The 23527-nt window shown below is 32.2% G+C and overlaps 1 protein-coding gene across 2 annotated transcripts in view; it reads left to right on the forward strand.

Annotated features, from left to right (window-relative positions):
- Picot (putative inorganic phosphate cotransporter protein picot) overlaps nt 1-22766 on the forward strand; it is a 101513-nt gene extending 78747 nt beyond the window's left edge. For both annotated transcript variants that reach the window (XM_088259881.1, XM_088259880.1), the window contains exons 2-9: nt 4512-4684; nt 13685-13930; nt 15893-15980; nt 16594-16820; nt 17318-17467; nt 18284-18416; nt 18942-19183; nt 20415-22766. In XM_088259881.1, coding sequence (XP_088116007.1) covers nt 4512-4684; nt 13685-13930; nt 15893-15980; nt 16594-16820; nt 17318-17467; nt 18284-18416; nt 18942-19183; nt 20415-20669 — 1514 coding nt within the window. In that variant the 3' untranslated portion in view covers nt 20670-22766. The remainder of the gene's footprint in view (nt 1-4511; nt 4685-13684; nt 13931-15892; nt 15981-16593; nt 16821-17317; nt 17468-18283; nt 18417-18941; nt 19184-20414) is intronic.
- Nucleotides 22767-23527: the final 761 nt, after the last annotated feature.

Here is a 23527-nt window from a genome sequence, read left to right on the forward strand (position 1 = left end):
TATATATATATACATATATATATATATATATATATATATATATATATATATATATATATATATATATATATATATATATATATATATATATATATATATAATACATATACCCAAGATGTTAATGAAAAAAGTTAATTGAGTTGATTAACTATCAAATTGTGGTAGAGTGGGTTCGAACCCAAAAATCCTGGCTCTGAGTCCACGAAACTAACCACTGGACTACAAACCGTATTTTCTTATGTGCATGAATGTAGAATATAACGTTTTTTTTTTATATATATAATTAAGAAAACTATAAGAAGAAAGTATGGAGATTTAAAAAAAAATAATTGCTTTGCAAAATTAACTTTCGATAATCCATGCACCACCATTTTAGTTAAATGCTACAAATTTTCATTCTACATGTGAGTCCACTATTGAACAGTTGTATTTTGAACAAATTGTTACCATTAGTTCACTTTCAATCACGGTATGTGTTGGGCTGTCGTCACAAAAAAACTAAACTTGTTAATATGTTGAACTAGTTTAATCATTTAGCGCTGTCTTTCTTCTTCGTGTTATCTTCTTTGTCCTCCATTTTACATTTTTAATATCACATGATTTGGTCCAGAGGCGTGCATTCCATATAGGCAGAAAAGCAGTGCCTTTCATAACTTACCCGCGTGTCATATAAAAACGCAACCAGTACCTACCCTACCTTACTAAGTAGTACCTAGCTTTTCTTAATACCTACCTCAACTGCCTACCCTAGTAAGTATTACCTACCCTACTTTACTACCTACCTCTTTTGCCTACCATAGTAAGTAGTACCTAGCTTACCTTACTACCTACCTCTACTGTCTACCCTAATTAATTATCCGTGCACGCCACTGGCTTCTGCAGTTTAAAAATCATTAAAATCTTACTCGAAAAAATTTATATTACGTATTCCGCCGTCTGGTCGTCTGGACCAATCCTGTAAAACCAGTCTGAACCGAAGTGCTTTTATAGCTAGTATAATAGCCATTTTGGAGCATGTGAAAATTAACGCATGTAAACATTTTTACGCATTCTGCAGTCTGGCTGTCTGGACCAATCGCGTGAATCCAGTCTGAACCAAAGTGTTTTCGTAGCTAGTATAATAGCCATTTTGGAGCATGTGAAAAGTAACGCATGTAAACATTTTGACGCATTTAAAAAGTATAATAATATACAGAGCAACTTTATGAATAAAGATTCGTCAAAGGCCCCATTAGTATTTGCAAGAATATTATATAAAAGCATTGTTCAAAACAATTGGATAATAACAATATTTTGAACAAGTTCAAATCTCTTTAGCATTTCTTCTTCTTCTTTTTTAAACCTTTATCCGCACCCAACTGTGCATAGGGCACTGCATCATATATTAGCAGTGTTATCTTAATCGTTACAAAAGGAAGGAAAAGTTGATCATCCTTTAAATTGCTTTGAGTATCAATTTGTTAATAATTCCGTATTTCTGCATAGAAAGCTTTCCGTGTTAGCATTTATTTTTGAATTGACGTTTGAAAGCTAAAATTCTTTAAACGTAAACGTAGTTTTTGACATTTACGATTTTTCACAAAAAGAGGAAAATCGTGGCAGTCGCCCAACATTCACCAAAAAACGTCTTAATATTATATTATCTCAGGAAAGTTGACTAATGAGAGTGGTAAATCTAATGATCCGTGAAACTTTGGCAATGAAAAAGTTCTAAAAGTATCTCCAGGTGAAGAGAACAATGATAATTTATCTTATGATATAATCGCTTTTTAGGCTAGTTTAAAATGTACTGTACACTAAGCATAACGCAAAAAGTGTAATATATATATATATATATATATATATATATATATATATATATATATATATATATATATATATATATATATATATATATATATATATATATATATATATATATATATATATATATATATAAGAATATTCCTATTGTTTTATTCCTTGTAAGGATTCTAAATAAGTCCTTAAACCTTATCCTAGTTGTAGAAAGTCCCATTACATTTTTTTATGGTGTTTTTTAGGTTCCTTTGAATCGATCGTGTAAGACCAGATTTTTGGCAGTTTTCCCTAATGAAAAAATATTTCCATTATCTTTTTACCTATGTAGATCAAGCTTTTACTGGTTGTAATTCCAAATGACTATGCTCCTGAGCATCTATCCTTCACCACCAGTGTGAAGCTTTAGAGTAGTTTAAAACAAATATTAGTTAATTTTATATTCTATAATTCTTCATCCAAGATTGGTAGCCAGTCCGGTTTCAGTAGGTTGAGGTTTGCAGTACCTTATCACATGTGCACCACGCAGTCTCTACACTGCTTCCAGTCAGTACATACGAATATGTTACATACTATATGTATACTATATATTCCACAGACAGGTCCAGTTCAATTCAGGTTTGCAGATGAGCGACTAAGAATACCATAGCATATTTCGTTTTTTACGACACAGCAAGCCGGTATCGAGTACAGTCATCCATTCACTTCGCAGCTAATGTGACTTCGATTTAAAGAGTCTTCTTTCCCATCTTATTAGATATACAATTTACAACATTTTGAGTGTGTCCAAATACTTGTTCACAAAATCTGGATTATCTCCAATTACATGAGTTATTTTCATATTATTTTTTGACATCTCATCAAAGATGAAGAAGAATTTGAGTAGTGTGGTTGTCAATAATGGGTAGAGTTGGTGAATGTTACACGTGTGTAAAGTGATCACTTAAACCAGCCTATGACGGTCGTCAGCCCCAATGCCCAGACTTCCATATTCTTCTTCATCTTTTATGAGATGTCAAAAAATAATAAGATATACAATTTTTCAGTTCATCTTATCTGAAAAAAATAATGACAATCTTTTTACTTTTTTTAAATATCTCAACATAGATGAAGAAGAATATGGAAGACTTGGTGAAGTGATCACTTTACACATGTGTAACATTCACTAATTCTATCCACGATTGACAACCACACTACACATTTTTTTCTAAACTTCTAGATCAAACTTATAACACGGTATGCGGGAGTTCTTAATAGCCATCTATGGTGGGACGAGGAAAGCTTTTATTGCGCATAGACTCTTTTCATTTGTATCTGAGGTCCGAATTCTGGATTATATTCGCTTATTCGAGAAACGCTTGGAAACATGATTTTCAATTTATTTTAGCTTATAATTTAATCAGTTAATTTATTTACATCATTTTGAGTGTGTCCAAATACTTTACAATTCTGGATTATCTCCAATTATGAGTTATTTTATATTCTTTTTTGACATCTCAACATAGATGAAGAAGAATATGGAAGTCTGAGCATTTACAGGGTTAACGACCGTCTTAGGCTTAGCCTTCTCGCATATTCTTCATCTATGTTGAGATGCCATAAAAATAATGTAAAAAATAACTCCTAATTGGAGATAATCCAGATTTGTGAATGAGTATTTGGATAAACTCAAAATGTTGTGAATGACATTTTTTTTTATAAGTTTAAAATGTTTATTATTATTGTCATTTCTATATTTTATCTAAGTAGGAAAAGGAAAAAAATGAGGCCACATATAAAGCCTTTTACTTTTTTTGGAATCTAAAGAGATTTTCAGAAGAATATGCATTGATATCTGAATTTATAGAATTATCAAATGGGACTTAATAATATAAGTGGATAGTTATAACGATAAACTTATTTTATTTTTACCATTAAAAAAACACTCAGGATAATCTAGCCTTCATCATAAAAGCATCAACACGGATTTTAAAAATTCACTCACTTTCATACAAACTCTTTTTACACAAACACCCACATTAATTCATAAATATTTATATATCACGTTTAAGTATTTATGAATACATTAACTATGTAATTTTTAATCATACTCGAAAATTTTCAGCACAACCAAATTTAAGATTGCAACACGGTCCTTGAATTTTGCAAAGTCTATGCTGGATACTCAACAAGTTCATTGACCGTTTTAAATAGAAAATGAAACGACTTGCAGCCTCCGAGCTGCAGGTGTTTAAAATATCTTGCATTTGATTAATTTTCTTGCGGACCGAGCTCTAGTGTTGCTCAAAATTGAAATCGATAGATGGAATTTTGGGTTTGCTGTTCGATATTCAAATTTATGAACGATGATTTGGTTTTGCTGCTCAAAATTTAAATCGTAGGACGGAGTTTTGGTTTTACTATTCGAAATTCAAATCAAATGACAGAGTTTTGGTTTTACTGTTCGAAATTTAAATCGCAGGACGGACTTTTGGTTTTACTGTTCGAAATTCAAATCAAATGACGGAGTTTTGGTTTTGCTGTTCGAAATTTAAATCGCATGACGGAATTTTGGTTTTACTGTTCGAAATTTAAATCGAAGGACTGAATTTTGGTTTTACTGCTCGAAACTTAAAAAGTAAGACGGAGTTTTAGTTTTCAACATGGGAACCAAAATCTTTTCTTTTAAAATCATCGCTTTTATTATTTATTTTTAAAAATATATATTGTTCCAGGGATGTTCGGCGCCCGGCACTTCGTGACCTTTATGCTGTTCCTGGGCATGGCCAACGCCTACATCATGCGGACCAACATGTCTGTGGCCATCGTGGCCATGGTCAACCACTCGGCCCTCCACACGGTGGACGACGTGGTCACCAACGAGTGCGCCTCCCGCAACAGTACAAAGGTTGGTCACGGTCACGACTCTCCACAGTCGATGGGTTACCCCTCGATCACTGCCACAGACGTATTTTACTACCCTACCCTTTCGTTACTTATATTTTAAGCCGTTATTTTTAAACCGTTATTTTTAACCGTTATTTTTAACTGTTATTTTTGGCACGTTATTTTAATTATATAAACAGTTATTTTAACAGCCAAAGGCGTGTTTTTTGTAAATATGTAACTATGTTTAATACAACGTAATGCATATCATGCTCTCAGAAAGTACTAACTATCTTTTGAAGTTTGATAGTCAATCAAATGAATGTCTTATTAATTGCAAACTTTTCGTAATTATTACATCAATTATCTGCGTGAAATTTTTGGAAAAGCCAAAATAGTTACAAATAATGGCAAAATAGAATTGTACAAAAAAATGTATTACATCTAACCATTTATTTTTTAAAGTATTTAGGTATAAAGGAATCATTGGTATTTATTACATCTTTATAAATAATAACAAAGAAAAAATAGAAAAAAAATGCATTTCTTTATCTGTACTGAGATATTGATTGAATCTTTGATATTATAAAAGATAATTGATGAATATGTATTTTTTCATTGAATTTCATGGAATCAGTGTTGATCTTATTTTTATAAAATATACCTTTCATATGAAAGATATTTGATATTATCGTATGAGGATGATATAAAATATGACGAAAATAATATTATAAGATCAAATCAAATCACACATAAATGATGAAATCGGGTTTGATTGGTAGATGACATGAAAATCAAATAAAAATTGGAATGAGAAAAACAGATTTCATCTGTTATTTTGATCTGAATCTATTTAATTCCTTCGATAAGATTTTTTTTTTGGAAAATATCCATATTACTCTCACCGTTTTTATCTTCACTCTTTCGCTATCTTTAATTTCCACTTTCATCTACAAACTTATTGATTTACATAGATACCACCACCAGATTATAATCATTCTAGAAATCGATTTGACAGATAGAGAATTTTACCGTTACTTTTTGAATTGCGTTTTTGTTATAAATAGAGTATTTTTATCTCGCATTTTTTATCTCGCGTTGAAACACGTGCGAAGTATTTTTATGATGTTTTAACTTTGCAGCAAGTAAAACATTAACATAAGATAATATTAATTTGTGCAATAAAGATAAGCTCTCGTGTAATTATTTGCGGGAAACGAGAATAAATTATTATGAATTCTCAAGGCCCAATAATCAATAACAGGCGACTTGTTTTTTTTTCAAGTCCAGGTAATATTTTCTTGCTTGAATTCAGGCGATGAACTAACCCTTCGGTAAAATCTACTAAAAAATTAAGTGCAGACATTTCAAAAAATATAAAAAAAAATTAAAATATTTTTTTTCTGCTAGTTTAATAATATAACGTAAAGAGATGCTTTTTCCCGACTATCCTTAGCTATAACTAAATTCGTCCGCCTCTGTAGTGTAATGGTCAGCATGGTCGGTTACCATACTGCCGGTCCCGCGATCGATTTCCAAGGGGGTCAAATAAATACAAATGATTTTTTCACTCTTATATTTGTTCAATATTACCATGGACTGGTACCTGAAGCGGAGCGCTGATCAACATTCCTTCATGTTTTAATGATTAAAATAACACTGCGTTTATATGATGCAGTGCCCTATGCACCATTGGGTGCGTATGAGGGTTTGAATTGCATAACTGAATTCAGTGCACCATTCACTCTGTTCCCAGCATTTACTCTCCATTCTATTTCATTATTAATTTTTCCATCCCTAGAAAACATACTTTACAACTTAATCATAATATGGGAGGTACTTTATAAATATGATTTTATCCATTAACTACTTTCGGGAATGGTGTATTTACCGGTAGATCAGTTCACCGAAAGCCAGCAATGCAAGCTCCGGTACATACTAATTCCACAATACGAGTATAGCTTATCATTTATCACAAAGGCGGTGTTACTTCGAAACATTACTGATAACGTTACCAAGTATTACGCATGCGGTTGATTAGACATTGCAATATTTTAGAAACAACCTTTAATATATGAATATCCCTTCTTATCTGATTATGTAAAGTTACGGAAATCAGTCCTGCTCTCCGGATACTTGGATCTAGGAGTGATATATATTTTATGAGTGTAGTTGCTTGTCGGAAAGGAAATGAAGATGAAAAATAGGTAAAAGGGGAGAATAGAAGTCATGGCCAGGGGTTTCATATATCGGTAGTGTAATGGCAAAGGTGTATATCTGTAATAAAATTCATATTCTGAGTTTGTTACAGAAAATGTCTAAAATAGTGTATTCCATAATCTGGCAAAAGGATATAGCTGTTATTGCAATACTTATTTATTTTTTATTAAGATATGTACATATAAAAATACCTACATAAAACAAATGAGTTATTTAATTTCCTAAGTTTGTTTTTGCTCTCCTGTAAAATTTAGTCTGAGACAGATATACCCCTTTGAGTCCCATAAAGTACCCACGCAGGAAAGTAAAAAGAATTCGTGTAAATTGTACTCTTTTTGTAAAACTCTTTCTAGCGCGACTTTGTTTCGTCCATTTCATTTTTTCCTTGAATAATTCTAAAAACTTACGGCAATATTCCATACAACCTCTTCTTCTTCCTGGCTCCATCCCAATTTACCATTTTTGTAGACTGTTGGGCCAGTTCTTCTCGTCCTCAGGTTCTAAGTCCTTCCATCATTGACAATGTCACCAAGGCCATGCCTTCAAATCATGTTTCTTTTTCTAGCATCCATGAATTCTTTGGTCTTCCTCTAGATGTCTTTCGGAGAAGATCTATGACGATTGTCTGGTTCACAATATGATCAGGTTCTCTGCGTCCTATGTGCCCATACCATCTCAATTGCCTTTCCTCTACCTTACTATTGATGTCTGTTATACCCAGGCTTCTATGAATGCGTGAACACTTTATTTTGTCTCTAAGGGACACTCCAACTCCCCATCTGTGCATTCGCATTTGGTATTCACTACAACCTCATAAGTAATATTTAACTTGTGAATTATGATAGAGCATGTTCTGAACATAATTCTTCTTAAAAGAGGCCTAAACGCATGAAGCATGTGGAGCGAATGAATGCCAAGAGAATGGATAAGAAAGTGTATTTGGATAATTTGAATGGGAGTACAGAACGAGGACGGTCAAAAAAGACTTGGCACCACCAGATCAATCAGAACTTAAAATCTGGTGGTGTCGCAAGTCTACGCAATTGGAGGTCATGTATGACTAGATGCTACGAGTGTATGTCAGGACAGAGAAGTGTGGTGTTCCATCTTCTCTGCCCACCCCTACAGAAAACGGTGTGATGATAGTAGTAGTAGGTCTAAACACATTATTCCGGGGTTATCGACGTCCAATGCCAGCCAAGTTTATCCCTTTCTATTCTTGCCAACATTGAATCATTGAATTCTATTAATTTGTTACACATTATTGATTAGTGAAGAATTAATAGTTAAAGGTACCTATGGTTCTGAGAGCGGGCGATTATTATTGATAACGATTGAGGTAGGTACTCTTTACAAATGAAACGGGATTCAGAAATCCAAAACTATAGTACCTACGATATTGTAGATACTAGGTAGCGATTAGGATATAAGTAGGTTATGTTAGGTTAGATTCGAGAAAAAAATTACTCTGCGTTATGAAATGAATAATCGAACACTCTCTATAATGACAGATTAATTAATTGATGATTATGAAATATAACACAAAGTAAATAATGGTCTTATTAACTTAACCTTACCTTGCTTATTCCAGGCAATACCTATAATATAATTACTTTTTTTGAGCAGATGATCCTAAAGACTTATGATTGATCTCGTAAATCTTTATTCCGAAATAATTGAAAAACTGTTGTAGGACAATAGCAACTGTGGGGTAATAGGTACAAACTTATAATATGCATTTTTTTATAGTAAACAAAGCAGCAGTGATTATTCCACAGCATTAGATGCACAATTTTCCGAATCGGCAGACTGTGACCGATTCGCAATCGGAATTGCGGCATTGGCAATGAAAATGAGGAAACAATGGAAACCTTTGTCACGCAAAAATACCGCGAAATGTCCGCCATTTGGTGTGCATCCGACATTGTGATTGACATGACCATTTCAATAATACAATAATACTTATTGTTCAGTCGCGATGGCTCAAAGAGCATCTAATTTGGCAGGTCTGGCATATATATATATATATATATATATATATATATATATATATATATATATATATATATATATATATATATATATATATATATATATATATATATATATATATATATATATATATATATATATATATATATATATATATATATATATATATATATATATATATATATATATATATATATATATATATTGGGTGATATAAAATGTTTCCACGTATTTTTGATACATTTTTTATCAAAAAAAATCATTTTTGAAAATCAATTTTAATCAAGTATATATTGCCTATTATTATTTGTGACCTTTTGACATTTTTCGGGTAACTTCATAATTCCACAGGTGTAGAACTTCTGTGGATTATCGTCAAAAACTTGGCCATGTGATTTTCAGCGGCGCTTCGGCCGAGCAATGTTTTACCATAGACAGTTTTGCAGAGACCGAAACAAATGGTAATCAGACGGTGCAAGATCCGAGTTATACGGTGGATGCATCATAACTTCCCAACAAAGTTCCATCAATTTGTTCAGAGTCATCAAAAATGTGTGTGGCCACGCATTATCATGATGGAATACAACTCCCTTTCTGTTGGCCAATTCTGGTAGTTTTTTTCTGGATTGCTGCATTTAGTTCTCGGCGCCAGCACTGACGTCAGTAACTGACTTCATGTAAATCTGGTTCAACTGTATGTTCTTCAGATCAGTTCGTTAGACATTATCTATATTTTTATCACCCCACATCGCTATATCCAAATATAACCAAATTACTTATATTATTGGCGATGAAAATTTTAGTATTTTTATGAGATACAATAAAAACGTTATGAATCATTAAATTATTTATTGATCAGTAAACCTGTGAATTATTTTCGTTTTAATTAATCGTATTAAAGGAATTCTCATATAAAAATATCAATTTTACAAAGGTAGGTACTTAAAGAAAGATATCTAAATAAATTTACGATATTTTACTTTTTTATTGAATCCAGCATGAATTTATACATAAAACCATAATTTTAGACATTATATTGCAGTATAATAATTTAAAAACCCGCAAATTGGCATTCAATGTAAACAAAATGTCTTTATACCTATTTGAAATTTATTTAATACTTAAATTATACAAAAAAGGATATTTGAAATTACATTACTTTTTCACTGTTTTTATTTTATTTGAATTTTGCATGTATATAAAATTATAATCATGCATATTTTGCAGGTGTCTTTTTGTAATTAATCGCTTTTTTCACAATCGATATGATATATTTTAGTATTCTAAAAGTCATGTTATTTTTTTTTAATCACCAAAAGTAGAGCAGGCACTGCTTTTAAGTCTATATGGAGTGCACGCCACTGGTATTACGATTACGGTACAGCATCCTTTATGTGCAGAAATTATGCGACCTCAATGTCATGTGATATTGAATCAATCCTGCCCCGTGGCAATTATAATGAATCCATGTCATAGTGAAACCTTATTACTTTTTTCAATTCTCTTGCTTACAATAGTGCCATACTAGATTTATTATTTATTACTGCTACAAGGATTCGTGTAATCGAATTACATTGAAGTAATCAATTTAATTACATTCGTAATTTTCTTTGATTTTTATTATTAAATATACGAAATACAATAAATAATCGCAACTCCGTAATGATAGGTTGCAGAAATGCTGGAATTTTTTACATTTTGTAAAGATATGGCATGTGTTTGACATTTTCAAAAAGTAAAACGATATTTTTCCATCTAATATTAACTAATAATCGAATAAATGATGCGCGTTGAACGGAAGTATAGACAAAATGCAGGTTGCATAAAATATGTATTACTAAATTTCTACTTATCGTTATTACACAAAATTAACCAGGTTGTGTTTGTTAAGTTTTGGAGTACGTAGGTCGTGATGGACAGTAATTTATTTACTAGGGAAAATAACATGATGATATTACATACATAAGTGACTTATTATGAAACTTTTAAAGTTGAAGCCTGAGTAGGGACATGATAAACGGTGTTGCATAAGCCGTAGCTAGAGTCACTTGGATGTTAGGTAATTCAAAAAAAAAAAAAAAAAAAAGGGGGGTAAAAATGAATTAATATATTTTATACATTGACTTTAAGCTAAACGGCATATGAAAAATCATAATAATATTTTTAAAATTATTTTTAAGTCTGTCCTTCATAAATACAAAAAAGATGTAATAAATACTAATATTCCACACCTTTCTTTCAGTTATTTAAAAACATCTGCTTATGAAATATTTATATTAAATACGACAAAAAAGTATATTGGCTAGTTTGTGACCAATGCAAATGGTAGTCAAATGCATAAAGAATATTTAAAATATGAATAATTTTTTAAAACACTTCTGTTTAAAATCTACTATTCTACTATGATATTGTTTCTTTTGGTTACATATCCAAAAATAATCTTAATAAAGGTTTTATTTTACTTTTATTTATTTTTGTGCTTTTAATATATATTGTATCTTTTATATATTATACTTATTTTTATTTAATATTTTAATAATTGTATAAAATCAGAAAAGCACAACCAATATCAATATACTTTTTTTTAAATTATGTACTTACGTTATAAGATAATACTCAAAATTTCATTATTTTTATAAATATGCAGATTAAGTACGGAGAAAAAAAAATCACCCAAAAACAGTTGTTTAACGTCTTGATACCATTTATTTGATAAATATTATTTAATTATAAAGATACAATACGTTTTTAACGTAATATCTGTGTGTTTAAAAACTTAATGTTTTTGGGTATTATTGGATATTATGAACCATTAAAATATATTTGGGTTACACCGAGTTCACTCGTAAACTGTTGACGTTTGTCTTATGTGTTTATTGTATGCATTTGTTTATTATTACTATTTACTCACATTTTTTTAATATTTAGATGGTGAGTATTAAAAGGGTAGAAAGTATTATTTTAATATGATTATTTTTATTTTTATTTTAGTAGCAGCCACGATTGCTTAAATAAAGAAGATATAAATATCTTTAGCATTCTCATAGAATTATTTTTTCTACAAAGAAATATTGTATTATAAACTGATCATTATTTTTCAGCATTATGTTGGTATTCATGAATATTATCAACACTTTGGTATGATTCACAATTTTGTTCATTTTGGTATGAAGAATAATTAATAACAACTGTTTCAGTGAGGAGTTAGTTTAATAAAATGGCTTGCATTCTTGCATGTAAAATGAATATTTGTTCTCTGTAGTATAGTGGCTAAACATAAGGCTGTTTTGATAGAGGTCCCGGGTTTGATTCCCATAGATTTCACTGTAGTACTGATCTAATGTCATCCTAGACTGCAAGACATCATTAAATTAACAACTAAGAGAACACTGTGTCTATGCGACGCAATGTCCTTTGCACCATTGGGTGTGTATTTGGTCTTCATCTTCATAAGTAGAGTCATGAAGCCAGTAGAACGTAATTATATATTTTTGTTCAAGTATTAAGTTGATATGCATGTGCTTTAAAAGATAATAACTAATTCACATATGGGAAATTGTGTTTCAGCATTATATGGTATCAGGGCCAATCGGTTAAAAGCCGTAGTGCCTGTGATTAATGTACCATCGGCAAGAAAGTGGAGACTCCTTAAAAGGGAGACTATCAACTTGGCATTCTCATTTAAGAGCGTGGATGATATGTAAGTATCTTTGGATGTGTGGGTCGAATTGCGGGAGCGGCGTTGAGCGGCCTCTGCCATATTAACCTTTCCTGTGCATTGATGATTGTTGTTTATTCAGGTTAACTAGAGGAACATGTGAGGTAGCTGACCGATGCATTTCCTCTCGTTCCCAGTGAAATCATTATCATTTGGCACACCAGATGTCCACTCCGGTACTTCTATATGAAGCAATGTGTTAACCCTTGAACTCGGTTCCAATGTGATGGTATTATAAAATCTTTAGAAACAAGGGCAAACTTTTCAGAAATGGGGAATATTTCAAAGCATAAAAAAGAGTATCATTTTATTAGTAATAAAGGCCTTGAGTAAAAGTTTCAACAAAAGAAGCCCGTTAATTCTAAATTAAAGGGACTTAATCCAAAAAAAGATTTTTTGTTTATAAATTGATGTATAGCATTTTTTTCAAAGAAATGACAGTAATATTCTTTGTTAACAAAATAACAAAACCTGAAATGAAACTGTAAAATTTATGAAATGAAAAAAAAAATGCTTACAATTTTATTTTCTATTCTTGTATTTTTTTTAATTTTGAGAGATATAATTTTCAAGATTCTCGACAAGAATTTTTTTCAAATGTTTTTTGTAAATAATACAAACTATGAGAGAACGGAATTTCGAAAAGTCATAGCTTTCACTGTAATTCCACTACGTTATGTTTTTTACATTCTAATATTAAGTAGAACATGCCTTATAATTTATTTGTAATTAAAATATAAAGTTACTCTTCTATAATATTAAACAACGAAACATTAAAAAACACAGAATTTGACTCACCACTACCTAGTAATAGAATGGTATCATATTAATTTTATTTGTATACTCAATAACGAAATATTCACTATGAATTCTGAAAACTTTACCCCGACCTTCAGCAGTTTTTAGTCGATTATCCTCAGGGAAAATTCAAACTACTCTTAGTGTTTAAAAATGGTTTTGTTTTTATTTATCGATTTTAAAGGAGTATCAAAGAAACACAGGCAAACGTCAATAGTAAAAAAACAATCATCAGTATTTGTTTATTGTTACTGCAATTGTTATAATCGTTTTTTTGGGTTTTTATGATTCCAGCATGACGAACAAGATGGAGAGTTTGTGTGGAGCTCGACACTACAGGGCTACATCCTTTCTTCCTTCTTCTACGGCTATGTGATCACCCAGATTCCCTTTGGCATCCTGTCCAAGAGGTATGGAGCCAGAATGTTCCTGGGTGTCGGTATGCTGATCAACTCCGTGTTTGGACTTCTCGTGCCGGTGGCTGCTAACGGAGGGGTTGGATGGCTTATTGCAGTCCGTTTCATCCAAGGACTTGGAGAAGTAAGCTATCATCGCTACTGACACTAATTATTATAACTCGCTTTATTAATATTAGTTATATAATTAAATAAGAAATTACTCCAACTCTGCAGTATAGAAAGTCCCAAAATCGATTCCCAGGGGAACTGAAAATGATATAAGTAGTTTATCACTTTAAAAAATATTGGAATAAATAAATATTCAACATTAATCTGGGCTGGTACCTAAGCGCAGGTTCGATCCTTTTTTCTTAGTGTAATTATAAATTAAGTTAACACCTCATTGATTTGATATAGTTCCCTATGCACATTTGGTTGCATATAAGGAATGAAAGACGAAGATGAAAAAGGCATCAATTAGTTGAAATCATTTGGATTATAATGGTTCAGAGTAAACCAGCATGCTACATTGGCTCATGAAAGCCTTTCAATTATAGCCCTTCACTTGTTAAACTCTTTCAAATATCTCACTTTGTTCATTGTCCACTACCAAGTGGTGCATAGAACACCATGTTGGATTGATGTACTGTTAACCTTACTGCGATTGTATGAATGCAAAGGGATCAGATTATTCCTTCGCTCCAGATTCTTGAAGAAAGGAATGGAGTATGTTTGATGGGATACAGACAACGTTAAAGAAACAGCTCAGGGTAAAAAATATTACTGCTATATGGTAAAGGAAATTAGGATGAAATTGTAGGTACTATTGGAAAGGACAATGCAATTGGTAGTAATAGATTAGGCACTCAGGATTGCATAGTTATGAAACATACATAGGATTGCATAGTTATAGAACAGCTGTTCTCATGCAGCATGTGTAAGTTATACACTGCTAATATGTATGAAGCAATTAATTCCTTGCAAATATTACAGGAGCCATCCTAAAAATAATCTGGAATAGATTATCGCAGGGTATTGTGGATGGTTTCGGTTTGTTGAATATTCAATTTCACCCGTTGATTGATATTCACATTGACCATGAAATCTAAACATAGTACTTAAGTCATAAAGTTACTAGAAATCATATTTTGGCACATTGACAAACGGTTCTCGATTAATCAACGTGGTAAAAGATAAAATCTGTATATAATGTCTGTGTACGAATCCAAATCATGTATTCAATTCAAACTCTTATCCGCACCCCAATGGTGCGTAGGGCACTGCATTATATAAACACAGTGTTATCTTGATTGTTAACACACGAAGGAAAGGTGATCAGCCCTCCGTTTTAGGTACCAGTCCAGGATATTGAAAGCTGTCCCACCGCATGCCCAGATCTGATACAGAAGCATCTAGGCTTCCTGAAAGATCTGCTCTTGCTAAGCAATTTTTTTTTTAACTATTTGCGAAATTTATTGAAAATGTGGACCAGGATCAGGAAACCAGTCCAGGGTAATATTGAATAAATATTAGGGTGAAAAAGTCACTTATATTTATTTGACCCCACCCCTGGGAATCGAACCCGGGACCTCCAGAACGGTAGCCGAGCGTGCTTACCATTACACTACGGAGGCGGACATTTGGTTGTACATCGTGTATATTTGGTTATATTAAACTATAGTTGCGCTTCTCAATGTTTTTTGGCGTTAATATTTAACGGAGCCGTAAAATAAGTAGAACATGATTTTATGATCATTATTTTATTATAATCATTTAATTGAAATCATTAATAAATAGGTTTCATTATACACTGCTGACATCTACAATACTATACAAAACAAAACAACAATATAATAAAATGCAAAAAATTAAACTGTATTGATTCCACTGTAAATTGATAAAATTGCTTACATTTAATATGAAGCCCTCGTAAAGGCCTTGCTGAGTATACTTTGGGACTGCTGCACTATAGTAAAACTTATCCATTTAATCATACACTGGTTAAAGATTTTTTTAACCAGTGTAGCAGTAAAATTTTAACTGCCTTAATATAATTAGCATATTTATATATTTTTAAAGTTAATAGAGGATTTTTTTTATTTAGGGACCTATTGTTCCTTGCACACATGCAATGTTGGCTAAATGGATTCCCCCTAATGAAAGAAGTCGAATGGGTGCTGCTGTTTATGCTGGTAAGTTAATATTTGTCCATGTAAAAAAAGCTTACAATATATCCATAATGAAAGTCCCCTTCTGTGTGAAAATCTGTCTACTCTACAGAGAGTCCAATGAAATAATTCAACTCCCCCGAAATAAGTTTATCACTACGTTATCAAAACGTTTTTAGACACACTAGCAGACTAGCTGCATACATAATTTTTGTAAGACTAGCTGCACATGTTATTCCTCCCGTAAATTCACTTTCCACTTACGAGCTTCACTCATACCGTAACTACAAAAGGCCGAGAGAGGTTCTCCTCTCATTAGCCACTATGCGCTTTTCCCCTTCGTAGATTTATCCTATCCAATTAATAGTCCTTCCAATTCCTAAAAGTGACGAGTTCTATAATCTTCCATGTTACATTTCTGGTTGACATGATGGTGCCAGAGCATCAAAAATATGCTATGTGATCATAATAACTACCAGAGTGACTGAGAATGCTACATGTGTTCATATTATGTCCTTTTTTTCAAATGCAAAAATGACCATGCATCTAAATGAAGATGGCATGAACATGTTACAAATTGGATTGATTTTGCATTTTTTTTTATTTTATTGTCTAATGAAATTTGTATTATTTCTAGGGGCTCAGTTTGGTACTGTTATTTCTATGCCGCTCTCCGGACTTCTCTCTCAATACGGTTTTGCTGGAGGCTGGCCATCCATCTTCTATGTGTTTGGTGTAATCGGAGCAATCTGGTCAGTTGCTTTCCTCATCTTTGTGTATGAAGACCCGGAATCCCATCCCAAAATCAACGAGGATGAGAAGAAATTCATTGTGACCAACATTTGGGGAGCAGCCGGCACCAGTGTAAGAAAAATTATTATTTTATCTTTAAACTAGGATAGATTTAGTCCATTTGCAAAAGTTGGTTATAATTAATACTGAACATTCAATTTGTCTCCATAGTGGTTAGCATATTCTTTCTCAGGGGGGTCAAAATAAATAATAAGTTAACATTAATGGTTATATTTAAATATAATAATATCATTCTAGACTGGTATTTGAGGTACCAGTCTAAGCTTGGTGTTCATAATCTGGAAAAAAATATACACAAAAAGTATTTGGATCACTCCAAAGAGTATGTATATTTATTTACTGTAACATAATTTATAATTTACATTTACATTTCTGAAAGGGTACCATGAGTTTTAAATATTTTGATTCACATTACAAATAAAAACCATGACTTTATTGTCAACCTCTAAAGGTTACTAATAACATGATTAATAAGATATTTCCGAAAAGTTAAATGTAGGTTTTATTCGGTGACAAATTTATTTAGCTATTATTCATTATATTTTTAGTCTCCTCCGATTCCATGGACATCTATCTTGAAATCACTTCCATTCTGGGCCATCATGTTAGCGCATATGGGACAAAACTACGGCTACGAGACTCTCATGACAGAACTTCCCACATTCATGAAGCAGGTTCTGCATTTCTCCCTCAAAGATGTAAGTTAATAACACATATATAATGTTTGGAAAAAATTATATAATAGGATTTAAACACTGGATTTAAGGAAGGAAAATATATTAGATGTATCAAGAGAGAGGAAGTATCTTTTTATACATTAGAAATATGGAAACCTAGGCATTCACAGGGATTACAACCTGGCCTGGATTAAGCTGGCTTAAGTGATCACTTTGCACACTGTGTAATGTATATTCATCTGTCCATTATCGAACATTCATGTTTTCTCAATTCTTGAATTTGTACAAACAGAGGATCTTAACCGCCCTACCCATACGGACATATGTTATACGTCCACTATATTATTAACTAAATGCAACAAACCATATCCATATGTTCAGATACAAAAAAATATACCCAGAACTGCAGAAACACTTGTGATATGTCAAATTATTAGTACTCTCCCTGCGCATACGAATATGTCATACGACACATTTAGCATATTGAGGTCAATATTGCTGGCTACCTCATTTGCAGAATATGTCGATATTAAGTTGATTGGTATATTAGATTCAAGACAAAATATATTTGTAAATGTACTTGATAGAATATTATTACAAAAAAATATCCGGCGACATCTTATGTTGAGAACCAAAGAATATAAAAAGGGTCATAAATATGTCTTTTGTCTAAAAAATTGTCTGGTTCATAGTAAATAAGTAATGTTACTGAGAAATCTTACGAATAAGACCCGAGGATTTTTTACCCACTCTTGAATAACAACCCAAATGTAGGGCGGTTGACAATTGATTTTCTCTCCCATTTTAAATGAATCTGTATGTTTTGTCGGATTTCAGAATGGCCTAGTGTCAGCTCTACCATACCTTGCCATGTGGCTTTTCTCCATATTCATCTCCTTTGTTGCCGATTGGATGTTGCTCTCGCAGCGATTTAACCATACTCAAGTCAGAAAAATTATCAACAGCATAGGTAAGAATACAACACATGTATAACGATCGCCATCTCTTTAAATCCTTGTCTGCATCATGACACAAATTTAGGATTTTTCCTGGAATAATTTTTGCCTGATAACAAGACAAAGAAATATTACATGCTTTATGCATCTGAATTTTTCAATCATTTTATATAGTTTAACAAAGAGCTACTACCACAATTGTACAAACTCCTTTATCAAAAATATTTTTAAAAGATTGTACTTTACATCTGTTTTCCCTTTTTTTTAACAAAACAATAATTTTTTGTTGTTGATTAAAAAATAATGCCGATAACCATGTAAAATGGAAACAATTGATTTAAATTATAAATCATAATTCAATCTTTGCACCACTAGGCCGAAAAAGGCTAAGTCACTATATATACTGGCAAGACTAAAAAAAAATTAATCTAGTTTAGGTAGGTACTTATTTATTAATTAATTAATTAACAATTGATAAGTACCTACCTAAATTCAAAGTTTCAAGATTCATGTTATTGACCAACCTTAATTTTTGTCAGGTCAATATGGTCCGGCTGTTGGTCTTGTGATCGCTTCGTACACTGGCTGCAATCCCATGGCTACGGTGGCCATCCTTACTATTGGAGTCGGTCTGAACGGTGGTATCTACTCCGGCTTCAAAGTCAACCATTTGGACATATCTCCCCGCTTTGCTGGTATCCTGATGTCCTTTACCAACTGCACTGCCAACCTTACTGGACTCCTTGCACCAATTGTCGCTGGATACATCATCGAAGGAAGGGTAATAAATCTATCTAACTAACTAACTCCGCCTCCGTAGTGTAATAGTCAGCACGCTCGGCTACCATACTAGAGGTCCCGGGCTCGATTCCCAGGGGGGGGTCAAATAAATATAAGTGATTTTTTCACTGTTATATTTATTCAATATTACCCTGGACTGGTACCTGAAGCGGAGGGCTGATCACCTTTCCTTCATGTGTTAATGATCAAGATAACACTGCGTTTATATGATGCAGTGCCCTATGCACCATAAGGTGCGGATAAGGGTTTCAACTAACTAACTAACTAACCATCACGCCACTTCTCCGCAAGGGTAGGCAGAGAGAATCGAACGCCACACCACTCTGTCTTTGCAAACATTCTTCGCCTCTTCTATATTCATGCATCTCCTCATACATACCCGACGATTATTACGACTCCTGACCCGGGCGCTTTCAAGTATTTGACATACCTGATTGTGCCAAGTTTTCCTCGGTCTTCCTCTGCTTTTTTTTCAACTACATTCGCCTCATAAATTTGTTTATCTTTGATTGTTTCAATCAATTATATGTGCATATTTGTCGAGAATAAACACATACTAATCAATATAGAACACATGTGTTGTGTCAGAAATACCAATAATGATATAAGTTCAACTCACATAAAATTTTGCATAAACATGGTCGCAGTTGGAACTGTTATGGTCACAGAGAACCGACAATTTGCTTTATGACCATTTCAGCCGTAAATGCTACCAAAAAAGCCACACGCTAAATATATTTGTTTGATTAGTACAGACAGTATTATTTTTTGTTAATAAAATTGTAAGATATTAATAATATAATTTTACAACTTACACAAACTAGTACTTGTATTGTTATGCAACTCCAAGTGCCCTAGCTATTGATGGTATTCTTTTTTTCCTCTCCTATATGTTATCTAATATTCCTCTTCTTTCCTTTAGTATACAACGGTAAAAAAGGTTTTTTTTCTGAGGTACTTCACTTTATCGTCTGTATCCCATCTAACATATTCTACCCCTTTATCTATGATTCTTGACAACTGATCACTTTGGCTTCATATCATATGGTCTAGTTAACACACCATTGATTCAATGTGGTCCTCTATGCACCACTAAGGTTCAGATAGTGGGCCAGAAGAAGAATATATACCTGATTTAGTGTCTGACCATAACATTTTTTTACCCAAATTACTTATTTATCAAATTATAATAATATTATTATTAATTTCAGCCTACACAAGCGCAATGGAGGATAGTATTCTTCATCGCCGCCGCCATATACGTGTTTTGCTGCACTTTCTACAACATATTCGGATCTGGACAGCGCCAAGTTTGGGACAATCCGGCCAACGATGAGATGAACGCCCTGAAGAAGAAGAACAAGAAAGCTCTGCGGCAAGCGGAAGAAGGAATAAGGAATGGTAATACTGAGAATGGAAACACCGTACCAAATGGCCACACAAACATTACAGAGACGAGACATTGAAGAATCACTTAGAATATCGGAAGGCCGGGTTTATTTGTATGTAGTAATTTATTGATATACTAATGTATAAGATAAATAGGCAGCTATGGAAATCATTTAAATAACGTATGAATTATGCACACAATTTTATAGTGTAAAATGTTAAGCCCAAAACATGTTAGAGCTTGTGCTAGTCCATTTTGATTTAACACTGTCTATTCTCCCCTTTCAATCAATGGTGATATTAACAATTAGTATTTGTAAAGTAGTAAAAATCACGTTTGAACAGGCATTCCTCATTACCTGTGGCAAAGGGACATCTATCTTACACTCTATCTGCGTTGGTCCTTCTTTTGGAGGTTTAAAGTTTTACAAAAGCAAAAACATAACTTGTTGGAACCTTATAAAAAGTGCCAAGTGAACTTGAAAGAAAAAGGGAACAACCTCGTTGAAATTCTGGTTGCAGTAGTAGCTGATATGGTCACAAAGCATTTTTTTGGTGCTCTACAACCACATTACTTGCCATCACGAATACAATTTTTTGGATATTGGAGTGAAGTAAATTTGAAGGAATACAAATGAGGTTATTGAAGCAGCATAAGGTAAAATAGATTATGGTATATGGAGTAAGAAAATAGAGAAGAAATAGCGGCCTAGCTGTTTCTGCCATTCACCTTTAGTATCTGTCTTCTTTCGCGCATAGCAGCAATGCTCTTTATCTAGAGCTCCTTCACTGATGTTGTACGTATTCCATGAATCATACTACATTCCTATATCCATGAATTTTGTGCATAGGGCTGATGAACCTGCTTTCACATAATCAAGATTAAGTTAGCACATCATCTTTTCAATGCAGAGCCCTATGCATAGATTGGATGTAGATAAAAGCCAGAAGAAAAAGAAGACACATATAAACTTGTAACGGATTATAATCCCTTTATCCATGGTGTGTAAGTGAAATCTAACCCCCCGCAAATAATGAGAAATGCCTAAACTGTGTAATTTGAAATTATCTGTTGTAACGCAGATGTTGAAAAATGTGATTCTATAGAAGTTAATGAATGTATTATAGATATAAGTGCCTTTATAGTTTAGCTATTTTTAATTGCTCACTGTAGAAATGTGAAGAAACGTGATTGAAAATTTGTAAAAAACGCATTCCATTGCACTTACTTCCATACCGGATACAAATTTTTCAATTCACAAAACACACTAAGTACGGGACATTAATAAGAATTTTTTATATTATGTGATTTAGGATGACAATAATATGTATTACTAACAATAGATTTATATTTCAGCGCTTAATTTGAACCACAAAACTAATTACAATAGCTGTTGAATATGGGCACCAGACGAAACAATATACATGCAAATGTTTACATTCAAATCAATCTGTTAAAAAAATTGTATTTATTTTATAAAAATATAAAAAGTATCATAGTATATGCAATGTATTTATTTAAATACTATTACGTATCTATTAACAGTACATCATTATTTTTATAATAAAACAAATGAAAAATTATTCTTCCCTTGGAAAATGGCTTAAATTTTCTTACATTTATAACCTTGTGATAAAGCAATCCGTTCAGAGTAAATTCTTGAAATTGTATTTTTCATTTAACTTATACTTCGTAAATACGACTATATAGTGGTATTTTCAAAATATAAGTTGATTACATAATGAATAGATACTACCACACATAACTGCCAAATGGATAAATGTAATTGGATTATTGAAAACATTCAGGTGACTACAAAAACAACACCATTGTAAAATCGAAATACATTCTGATATTTGCAAAGACTTAATGTTTCATCCACATATCAAGACAATTTCTACAAAAGCAGTTACATTTTATAAATGTAAGATAAAAATATGTAATGTGCTATATTTAGTTTAATACTTCCAAAATTTTTAGTATTGTATTCTAAAAAAAATTGTATTAATCTTAAAAGCATATTTAACTAATGGACAAATATATTTTTGTAAGTATAAAAAGACTTAGTGTTGATTTATTTTTTATTTATTTATACATATTTTATCATTTTGAAAAATGGAAGAGAAGGACGAATCAAAAGCGAGAAAAAATAATTAAACTTATTCTCCACTGTTGCATTTGTTTCATTTCTACAACCTTCAACCAATACGAGAAATCGGAAACTGATAAAAAATATTTGTATTTAATATGTAACCCCGGACATAAGCATTTAGAGACAAGATTGATCCTTGGAGATTTGCATTTTCTGTATAAACCAAATATAAATGTTTGTTCATTCAAAATCTGAAACCCCTTAAAGTTATCCACCCTTTACTTAGAAATTTCAACACAACATTGCAATCAAATATGCGCCTATTTTTGTCTATCTGTGTAATTAAAAATTAAAATATAACTTAAGTTACCACAATTATTTATATTATTTTTTGACATCTCATCAAAGATGAAGAAGAATATGGAAGTCTGGGCATTTACGGGGCTGACGACCGTCATAGGCTGGTTTAAGTGATCACTTTACACACGTGTAACATTCACCAATTCTACCCATTATTGACAACCACACTACTCAAATTCTTGGAAGTTCTGCATATATGAACCAATTTAGAAACCTTGTTCTTGAATCACTAGAGACATCTATTGGTGAGATATATTATAACAATTATTTATGTTTACGTAATATTTTTAAAATAAAATAAAAGTGCTAAGTAGAACAGGAGGTCTCTTAGCTCAGTCCAGATTTGAGAAAGCTATAAAAAGTCTAATATTTTATGTCAGTACATGCATATTATGTATGGATTTTTGTAAGAAAAAAGAGCAGCAATATATTATGGCCTAGTTATCGTTAGTCGTCCACCTCTATAGTGTAGTGTTCAGCGT

This window comes from Brachycentrus maculatus, unplaced genomic scaffold, assembly GCF_059751285.1.
Source record: "Brachycentrus maculatus isolate JH-2025_06_01 unplaced genomic scaffold, ASM5975128v1 h1tg000120l, whole genome shotgun sequence".
Taxonomy (NCBI): Eukaryota; Metazoa; Arthropoda; class Insecta; order Trichoptera; family Brachycentridae; genus Brachycentrus; species Brachycentrus maculatus.